This window comes from Asparagus officinalis, chromosome 3 (assembly GCF_001876935.1).
Source record: "Asparagus officinalis chromosome 3, Aspof.V1, whole genome shotgun sequence".
NCBI lineage: Eukaryota > Viridiplantae > Streptophyta > Magnoliopsida > Asparagales > Asparagaceae > Asparagus > Asparagus officinalis.
Genome location: NC_033796.1, coordinates 71969 through 82932, shown reverse-complemented (window position 1 = coordinate 82932; position 10964 = coordinate 71969). Strand labels below are relative to the sequence as shown.

Below are 10964 nucleotides of genomic sequence, written 5' to 3'. Positions count from 1 at the left end.
TTACGTCTGGTACGGTCTTCCACTCGTTCCATCATCAGGCGAAGTTTCTTATTTCGGGGAAGGCGCTGCTCGCGGGGTACCTCATGCTATGGCTGAAGAGGTGCGTAATCCCCACTCATTCCTTTGAGGCTCTTCCTGTGGAGGTCATGTACCCGGCGGTTTGCCTAGCTCACGGGAAGTCTTACTCCCTGGTATCGGCGACGATAGCGTGCATTCACCGGGGGCTCCGTACTCTGACGTCCCAATTCTGCCGTGTGTCGGTCCTTGATGAGGGGGAAGGAGTAGTTATCAAAACTCCCAATCCTAGGGTGGGGCTACCGTATACCTACTTGATGGCGTGGTTCGTATACCACTGCGAATGTTTGATGAGCGCCCCGGCGATGCTTCAGGGCGATAAGTTCGTCCCCTTCGTCCAGCGCTTGGAGCGGTGCTCCTGGAAATGCAAGGACATCCCTGATGCAAGGAAGACGCTCTCCCACTTCGGGCATTATTACCCAAGAGAATGGGAATCAATCCCTTATCCGGCGAAGTTCAATCTAATTAACTTCACGCCGTTTAATGGGATGGGTTCACCCACTCAGCATTTGATTTACTTCAAATCGCACCTAGGTGTCATCTCTGGTAATGAGCCTCTGATGGTACGGTCCTTCGTTGGCACTCTTCGTGGAGCCACCTTCGATTGGTATCGCCGCCTCAAGCCAGGAAGCGTGAACAGCTGGGACGACATGGAAACTAAGTTCCTCGCCAACTTCTTCAACGACGACACCGAAATATCCGTCGGAACGTTGCTTGATGAAAAACAAAAAGACGGGGAGTTGGTCGACGCCTTCGTCAAAAGGTTCCAGAACAAGGCGATGAATTGTCGGGACCCGATCACTGAGGAGTTCATCCTCCAGACTTGCCACAACAACCTCGTACCTTGAAGGTGCGCGGTGAACAAGCCGAACGCTTCCTCCGAAGGAAGAAAGCCGAAAGGAGCCAACCGATGGCGAATCCTCCGAACTCAAATTTCACCTCTCTTGGTAAGGGCAAGGCACCTGCAGCTGCTGATGGTGCTAATCAAACGTCACAACAGCAATCCCGAAGGCAGCAAAAGACTTCGGGTCCGAGACTCCAAAAAGAGTACTCTTTTAAGGACGAAGACGTTCCAGCCATCTTCGAATCCCTCCTTGAAAGCAACAGGATCAAGCTACCACCTATCACAAATCAGGAGGAAGCTGACAACACTACGGACCCAAAGTACTGTGCATACCACAGGAGGGTCGTTCATCCCACCAAGGATTGCTTTACTCTCAAGAATAGCATTCAGACCTTGGTTAAAGCCGGCGTTATAACGCTAAGGTAAGCCAATTGAGAACGGCAATACTCCAAAGAGTATACGAGTATAAACTGTTTCTCCATCCTCCAACAAGTGCATGAGGTTAAACTGCTTCCTTACATACTCCAACAGGTATATGAGTCTAAACAGTTTCCCACTTTTGACGGGAAGTTCCTGGAGAATATTAAGCTAATATTCTCAAGGATAACCCGGTTAGGTAACTGATAATAATGTCCGAACCAGTTCCGCAGAGGAAACTGGGGGTGGACGATTTATGTAACGGGAAGTTCCCAAAACCACAGCAATGTAATGAATAAGAACTCCCATTCAAATTCTCACCGTGTCTGTGCACTCAACACTCTCTCTGTTAGAGTCTGGACGTAAAGTACCCACTTGGTCAAACCTTCTTACAGTTAGGACCACAGTCAAAATCCCCTCTCGATTCCCCCAATGAACGAGAGGTCCACAAATTGAGCGATCAAACCTTCCTACAGTTAGGATTGTCTCAAAACACCCACTTGGTCAAACCTTCTTACAGTTAGGACCACAGTCAAAATCCCCTCTCGATTCCTCCAATGAACGAGAGGTCCACTTTCAAATCGAGTGATCAAACCTTCCTACAGTTAGGGTCATCTCAAACTCCTGCTTGGTCAAACCTTCCTACAGTTAGGACCAAAACCGCAATTCACTCTCGATAAACGAGAAATTCATCTTTAGTTCGGTAATCAAACCTTCCGACAGTTAGGGTTATCCGAATCTTTTCGATTCTCGGAGTGGAGATCCCACTCTCAGTTTCACCTTTCCGGATTCTGGGGGTGGAGATCCCACCTCGAGTCTCCTTTCCAGCTGAAGATAGAATATAAAATTCTTCTTCTTCATTGTCGGGAGATAGAATATAAAATTCTTCCTCTCCCATTTCGGGTTCGTCTTTGCCCCAAGAGAAGACACCACCTTTTTCAAATCCCAAAATCTGTGCCTCACAGGTACAGGGAATTTTATCCCGAATCCTAAGTAGGGATAAGTCAACGCCTAACACGCGTTGCCGGTTTAGTCTTTTTCCGTACAAAAAGACACCAGGGTTCGATTCTGGGGTATTCTATCCTGAAACCTAAGCAAGGATAAGTCTGTGCCTAACCCGCGCTGCCGGTTAGTTCTTAACCGTTGAAAAGAACATCCGTCCACATATTCAACATTGTGGCAGGTTGTTATTAATAACACCAAAATCCATGCCTTACACGCATGGGGAATTTCATCCTGAATCCTAAGAAAGGATATGCCGACGCCTAACACGCGTCGCCGGTTTAGTCTTTTACCGATTGAAAAAGACACCAGAATACCAGTCTGGGGTATTTTTATCCCGAAGCCTAAGTAGGGATAAGTCAACGTCTAATACACGTTGCCGGGTAGCCTATTCCCGTAACAATGGCGAAGCCTATGTATTCAACATCATAGCACAAAGTCTCAGAGAATTCACTCTCTTAGCACAACGTTACATGCGGAACGGATTTAGACAATCCGCATGCTAGCCCGACTCAAACGGTAGTCGGTAAAGGCTAATCAAATCCGTTGAAGGCTGGGGGTTAGCCAAAAACCCCAAAGTCAACGCCTAACACGCGTCGCCGGGTAGTCTATTCCCGTGAGAAAGACGAAGTCTACGTATTCAATATCGTAGCACTAAAAGGGTTAACTCTTTTAGCTTAACGTCACATGCGGAACGGACTTGAACAATCCGCATGCTAGCCCGACTCAAACGGTAGTCGGTAAAGGCTCATCAAACCCGTTAATGGCTGAGGGTTTGCCAAAAATCCTATAAATACGAGAGTCACTGACGCATCAGCTCCATTAGTTGGTCTCGTGACTTGAGCATCCAACGACGTTCGAAACCCTAAGGTCAACGCCGGACAACGCGTAACCCTAGGTCAACGCCAGTCAACGCGTTGCGAGCAAAAATTCAACGTACGACGTTCGAAACCCTAGGGTCAACGCCGGTCAACGCATAACCCTAGGTCAACGCCAGTCAACGCGTTGCGAGCAAAAATTCAACGTACGACGTTCAAAACCCTAAGGTCAACGCCGGACAACGCGTGACCCTAGGTCAACGCCTATCAATGCGTTGCAATGAAAGAACTAACACTCCGAAGAGTATATGAGTATAAACTGCTCCTCAATCCTCCAACAGTGCATGAGGTTAAACTGCTTCTTAAATACTCCAATAAGGTATATGAGTATAAACTGTTCCCTAATTTTTGAGAAGTTCCTGGAGAATGTTTTCTATAAATATTCTTAAGGATAACTCAAACAATAAGACGCCGGACAACGCGTTGCAGATAAAGACTCGACGCCAACAATCGATGGTTCCGACAAACGGTCAGACAATAAATGCAGCACCGGAACCCTTATAGACATTCGACAAAGCACCGAATAGCCTGAAGGATTGAAGGAATCAAGAATAGAAGCCACTCCAAATATCCCGAAGGATGGGACAATCATATCCAAAGTATTCCAGACTCTTCTATAAAAGAACGAGGCTGAAATACTTTGGAGGGGGTATCTGTAGGCGTATAAAATTGTTTATAGATCCCTTAGCACAGCTCAGCACAAACCGACGAACCAACGAGGCGACGAGGTTAACGAATCGCACGCAAACAACGGAATAGATCCACTCGCGTGCGGAATCAAGCTAATGGGTTGAAGAGTCAACGAGTCATCCATCAAAGGGCAGACTCGGACGAATCACGATCGAATCAAGATCAGTTTCGAACTCAAACTCAAAAGCCGATTTACTGCCTAATCGGGATCCAGACTTCCAAATCAAGATCCCGAACAAATCAAAGTTCACAACAGAACCACAACCGAATCACGGACAGAACCGGAACCGGAAACAACGGAAAAAGGGCTCGGCCAAGGCCGAGCCACCCATAGGTGGCTCGGCCAAAGCCAAGCCACCTATAGGTGGCTCGGCCCAGAGCCGGCCACCTATAGGTGGCTGGCCCAGATCTGTGCGCGGGCACAGTTCAGAGAGCCTATAAATAGGGCCCCTTGGTTCATTTGTCAAAGGTTGGAACTTTGAGAGCCGAAACTCTGCCGAATTGAGAATTGAGCTTGGAGTTTTGAAGACTTGAGGACTTGAACATTCAGATCTGGTTCTCGGCGCCAGATCTGGTGCTCGACGATCGTCAATGCCAAATAAGGCAAGAGTTCGAGAGGACCGGATCTCAGATCTACGCAGGCGTACTCCGGATCAAATCTTGGTCTTTGATCCCGAGAATTAAAGGCTACTATTTCCTTGGCGAAATAGTACCCTCAGCTATTATTTCCTTAGCGAAATAATACCCGTCGTACTGCGTAAATCCGATCGGATCTAGATCTCGCGGTGGTCCACGGATAAACCCCGGCGCAGGCAAAGAACCCACAAAAGCGAGCGACCGCAAAACAGGAGCTCGTGATTTGTTCGACACAAAAGGAGAAAGTTGTAATCTTTGTTTATTTTTCTTTGATTTTCATTGTAACCGGATCTTATAAAAAGACCGGATCTTTTGTAACTCAAAAGCTGTTATTTAAGAAGACAATGTAATCAATTATAAAGAAAGACACGATTTTTCCCGCGAACACTCGTATTTGAGCAACTAGTCTTGATTTTGAGGCCCGCCAAAGACATCCCATCGAGTGAAATATGACACCCTTTTGCCATTCTTCTTCTAATATGAATCTTGCCTGCATTTTATATGCATGAAAGTATTATTAGCTGAAGGACTAAATTGAAATATGACAGTCTTTTGACATAGTAGTATGTTCTTCTAACATTTGCATTTGGGTGGGGGATGTTGCCCTCCTCCTCAATGCACAGCTTCATGTGATGTTGCTGTACTAAATGATGTCCATGCTTATTTGCACCCAAGTCCAGCACTGGGTTTGCATTCTGATTGGTCTCTTTTCTATGAAACAAATGCAAAAAAAAAAACTATTATTTAGGCAGGGGAAAAGATCAATGTTTTTATCTCATCCTGCAGCTCAAAGGTGTTGCAGTGCAAGATGGTACTGCTGTCAAGGAGGAGATCTCAAAAGATTAGGGTCATGTTTTGGAGCTATGTCATCTGATTGTGCAATGAAAAAAAAAGGTGTATTGAAATATGACAGTGTACTGATCCGGGTATATTGAAGGAGATTTGCATATGACAGTGTATTGAAATATGACAGTGTAATGAAAAAAGGTATATTGAAGGAGATTTACATATGTTAGATAGCTTGTGTAAATTGATAGTAGATTATTACCTGAACTTCTTCCCATAATACAACTTTCAGTTCATCATCAAGGTTCCTCCAATCATCAAGTGTTACAGGTACATGCTCTCATACAAGAGGGCCCAAAAACGATGACAAGTGTACTGATCCGGGTCATATGGTTCACTAGAATCAGTAAATTGAATCTGAATTCGGTTCGCAGGGTCCCTAGCAAGTTTTTTCTTTTTTGTTGGACCCTTTTTCTTTTTTATGTCACTTGCAGCTTTAAGTGTATCTTGTGTTGGTGCATCTTCAGCTGTATCATCTTCTTGGACCATATCTTCTTCAGGAATATGGATATTTGGAACTAGTCCATCTTGGGGACCTTCTTGACTGACTTGCGTTAGGCTTTCCATGGCATTCACATCCCTCGCATCCAATTCTTATGACATTCCACCAGTTACCTTACTGTTCTTCCTTTTAGGTCGACATGTCTTTGTAGTCTCACTAACCATCCTCGTTTATCTATCATAGAAAAAATAAAGGTAAGTATCTATATAGTTAAACCTGGTTTCATATGTGAAACAAAATATACATATATCAAAATCATAAATGAACACAGTGACACATTTAAAGCATGAACAACACAAGAATCATTATAAATTAGCAGCCAATAAGACAAGATAAATCAAACACTTTAAAGTATGATCAACAATCAATTACTAACTAGTTCCAATCACACAAGTAGTCCCTCACAGTCCACCCTGACATAACTCTTTGTCTCATAATCATCAATATCTATTTTAATTTCCTGTGGCAAAAAAGATGCATCTGCAATCTCTTATTGATATAAAAGTTAATAAATATAAAAGAAAACTAAATAAGTACATAAATAGCAATGTACTTACTCTAAAAATGGATCCATTATTGATGTGTTCAGTAGTACTGAACGATGTGCAATATCTTTCTCTTTATCGGTAAGTGTGATTGAAGTAGTCTTAGATATAGGACGACTTCAAAAATAACATCATTTTCAAATTCGTCATTGCGAACTTCCTTTTCCTTCACATGTATTGACTGTTTCAGAAACTCGCTACAAAAGGTGATGCACTCTTCAGCTAGGTATGACTCTGCAATACACCCCTCAGGTCTTGCAGGATTTCAGACACATTTTTTTAGTGTCTTCATGTACCTGAATAAAAGAATTTAATTTTGTCCATGAGCAAATTTTATTTGCATAATGGATTTAAGCATGAAAAAGAATATTTAAAAAAAATCTAACCTCTCAAAAGGATACATCCAACGAAAATGAACCAGATCATACAAGCGTGCCTCTCTAGCTAGATGAACCGGTAAATGTATCATGATATCAAAAAATGATGGCGGAAAAAGCGTTCCAATTGGCACAAAGTTTCAATGATCTCATTCTTAAGGTCCAGCAACTTTTCTCTATCAATAGCACGCTGGCATAATCTATTTAAAAATCTAGATAATCGAAGTATCGCTTTTCTAGGCCCTTTCGGTAACAATCCTCTTATAGCAACAACCAACAATTGCTGCATTAGGACATGATAATCATGAGATTTAAGCCCGATAATCTTACAATCCTCTAATGTTATGCAGTTCCCGATATTTGAGCAATAACCATCAGGCCCTTTGAAGTCATATATCCTCTTGCAAAATCTTTTTTTTCCAGCCCTTGAAAATATATGTGGTGCTGGTGGAAGGTACAATCTGCTTCCCCGCTATTCTGGATGCAAATCTTTCCTAATTCCAATATCTTCCAAGTCCTTACGAGCATTTATCCCATCTTTTGATTTCCCACTATGCAACATAGTGCTTATTATGCTCTTATAAATGTTTTTCTCTATGTGCATCACATCTAAATTATGACGTAATAGAAGTTCCTGCAAATAAAAAATAGAGAAATACATTAAGCAATTATAAAGCTAAAACAAAATATATAAAATATGAAATAAAGGAAAAATAGAACAGTAACCTTCCAGTACGGTAAAGAAAAAAAGATTGATCTTTTCTTCCACCTAGTAAGCTCATTCTGATTATCAGTACGGTAAAGAAAAAAAGATTGATCTTTTCTTCCACCTAGTAAGCTCATTCTGATTATCAATGTCACTTGTGTCATCTTTTCTTCCACCTAGTAAGCTCATTCTGATTATCAATGTCACTTGTGTCATCCTCATCCTCATCATCATCGCCACCATTCTCATTATTATTCCTTTTCCTTTTCTTGTCTTCACCTTTTCCAAAATCATTTGGAAAGTCCTGTAGAATAGCAGAAATATTGTGACCTGTTAGAGCTCTGGGCTTGCTGCCATGCTCTACACTATTATCAAACCACGATTTCTTTCTTCGGTATGGATGTGAGGGTTTCAGAAATTTCCTGTGACCCATGTATGAAAACTTCTTGCTGAAGCATAACCATCTATGATGTGTATTTTTCCCACATATAGGGCATGCTTTTCTTCCTTTTGTAGCCATATGCTGGAAAGTCATTTATAGTCCACATCAACATTGTCTTCAAATTGAAAGTTGATTTGCTAATTGCATCATAAGCCTCAACCCCATTCTCCCACAACAATTACAAATCATCTATAAGTGGTTGTAGATAGATATCTATGTCGTTACCCGGCTGCTTTGGACCAGGAATCAACAATGTTAGCATAATATTCTCTTTCTTCATGCACAACATAAGAGTCAAATTATAATTCACAAGCATTACCGGCCAACAACTATATTTAGAGCTTAAGATGGAGAACAGGTTGAACCATCAGTAGCAAGTCCAAGTCTGAGATTGCGTGGATCAACTACAAATGAGGGCCATTTATCATTAACCAGGTCCCAAGCTAAAGAATCAACAGGGTGACGCATTTTCCCGTCAGTGCTTTGTTACCAAAATGCCATCTCAAATCTGTAGCCATTTGTGAAGACCTGAACATCCTTTTAAATCTAGGAATAATAAGAAAATATCTCAAAACCTTAACTGGAACACCTTTTCTGATTTCTTTAGTACGCTTATTTATCTTCCATCTTGAAGCACCACATTTTGGACAGTTATCCAGTTCCTCATACTTCTTTCTAAAGAGACAGCAATCATTCACACAAGCGTGAATCTCCTCATACTTCTTTCTAAAGAGACAGCAATCATTCACACAAGCGTGAATCTTTTCATACCCCATGTCAAATATCTTGAGGAAGCTTTTATTCGAGGCGGCTGAATCTAGCAAAACATTGTCCTTTGGCAACATACGTTGAATGATATCTAACAACTCATTGAAATGTTTACTTGATAATCCACTCTTACCTTTGAGTCCATACAAATCTACAATGGCTGACAACTTTGTGTAACTTTCACAACCTGGATACAAAGGAGTTTGTGCTTCTTGTAGTCTCCTCATGAACTCGTCACCATGTCCATGTTCAGTAGGTTCATTAATAGGTATAGGCTGGACAAGTTCTTCATCCATAAAGTAGGCAGCTTGGAATAAGTTATATGTCTCGTCCTTAGTGGCTTCATAATCAAGCTTCTCACCACTTTCTTGTTTCTCTCCATGCTTATTCCAATGTGATTTCATTCGGTACGAAAGATCCATCCCCTTTGTAACCAAGTGTTCAAAAATAGTACTTTCATCTTGATGGCTCATATTACGACATTCCGTGCAAGGGCAGAACATCCTTGTAGGAAATCCCAAATTCTTTTCAGCTGTCTCTACAAATTGTAATGCTTTTTGCTGGTACTCGAGGGTGGATCTATGATTTTCAAAGAAAGATAGCAAGAAAAAAAATACATTCCAGATCTAGTTAAATTACTACATTTTACAAGTATTGGTGAACCAACAGATTAAGATATGATTCTTACCCATGGAGCCACACCCACTCTTTTTCCATCATCTTTTCAATGAAGATTTATGCAAGCAATGTCTAAAATATGAAAACAAAATAAACTAATTCTAATTGATTAATAGAAACCAGCAATTATATAATTCATCAATGAGTAAAATACACGATAACTAAGAAATTGAACTAAAAAACTGAAAAACCAGCAATTAAATAATTCTTCAAGTTATTGATCTTCACCTCAGTCTCCTCATCAAGCCTCTTCAGATTGCTCCCTGAGCTCCCAGTGCTCTGCATCACAAATAAACCACATATTCATCACAACTAATCTCACAAAATAACTACCCAAAAAAATCAAAAATCAAAAGAAAAGGGTTTTAGACATCGGTTCTCTTAAACCTTTCAGATTAACTACCCAAAAAAATCAAAAATCAAAAGAAAAGGGTTTTAGACATCGGTTCTCTTAAACCTTTCAGATCCTCAAATTAATCCCTTGAATCTTCAAAATTGCTACTACTGCGTGGTATTGTTTGAGATCGGGTATTGTTTGGGGAGAAGGAGAAGGGAGGGTTTCGGCGGTGGAGGAGAGACGAGGAGGGGCTCCGTCTCCGGTGATCAAAGAAGAGGGGGGTCGGGTTTGGAGACGGCAGCGGCGGAGAGATGCTACGACAGCGAATCGGAGGTCGCACTGGCGACGAGTCCCTCGGAGGAGGCAGCGGCGACTCGGAGGAGGCAATCGGAGTTGGCGATGAGCTGTTAGGGCTTGGGTGAAAGAAAAGGAACGGGAAGGAAAAGCCCTTTGTGGGTATTTGTGGGGGTTTTTAGAAAAGGAAACAGAAACGAAAATAAATTGCGATGATGTACTTATGCGTCTGTTTTAATTTTCAACGCGCCCGTTCTAATTTTTAGTCTCCCGCTTAAGTTTTCAAGGCACCAGAACAAAAAAAAAATTTTGAGATCAAGTATTTATAGCATTTAAAATTTTTCAAACGCTATCAAAAAATAAGGCACATATGATCTATAGCACTTACAACATAAACGATATCATTCAACGCTATAAAAAACAGCTTTGTTGTAGTGACAGCACAGCTGGTCACTCCAGAGCACCAAGAAGGTGGATTGCGAGTATGCTACAATCAATTATGAAGAGGCGTCCATATATCACCCCAACTAACATTAGAAAGGAATTACACTCTCAATATGGTTTAAAAGTTAAGTATTCTAAAGTTTGGCGTGTTAAGGATGTTGGAAATTATGGTTAAATCTGGAATTAAATAGTAAAATTATGATGTGCTATAATTTTAAATTTTTTCAGTCCACTGCAGTGCGTTTGAGAAACGTTGTGCTTAAAGCAATATTTGGCTTACTCCGATGCAAGGATCTCAAGGCCAAATTACTTCCAGGAACAATAGCACAGTACTCTGGTGTGCACCAACCCGGTACTATCAAGATCTCATTGATCTATAAGACCTTTCGGTCAAAGCAAAGATCTCCTCGATATCAGAATCTTTCGGTTCAAAACAAAGATCTCTTCGATCTCAGAACCTTTCGGTTCAAAACCTTTCAGGTT

The 10964-nt window shown here is 41.6% G+C and overlaps 1 protein-coding gene across 1 annotated transcript; it reads right to left on the bottom strand.

Annotated features, from left to right (window-relative positions):
* LOC109832407 lies at positions 8404-9448 on the bottom strand. The gene is made up of 2 exons (XM_020399782.1): positions 9417-9448; positions 8404-9307 (listed from the first exon to the last, which is right to left on the bottom strand). Exons 1-2 carry the CDS (start codon positions 9446-9448, stop codon positions 8404-8406), a joined length of 936 nt encoding a protein of 311 aa, XP_020255371.1.

Excerpts from the sequence above, each read along its gene's own strand:
- LOC109832407 (XM_020399782.1), bottom strand. The coding sequence starts at position 9,448 with ATGATGGAAAAAGAGTGGGTGTGGCTCCATGG. Across the intron at positions 9,308-9,416 it reads GAGTGGGTGTGGCTCCATGG|ATCCACCCTCGAGTACCAGC; the intron begins GTAAGAATCATA and ends TGAAAATCATAG.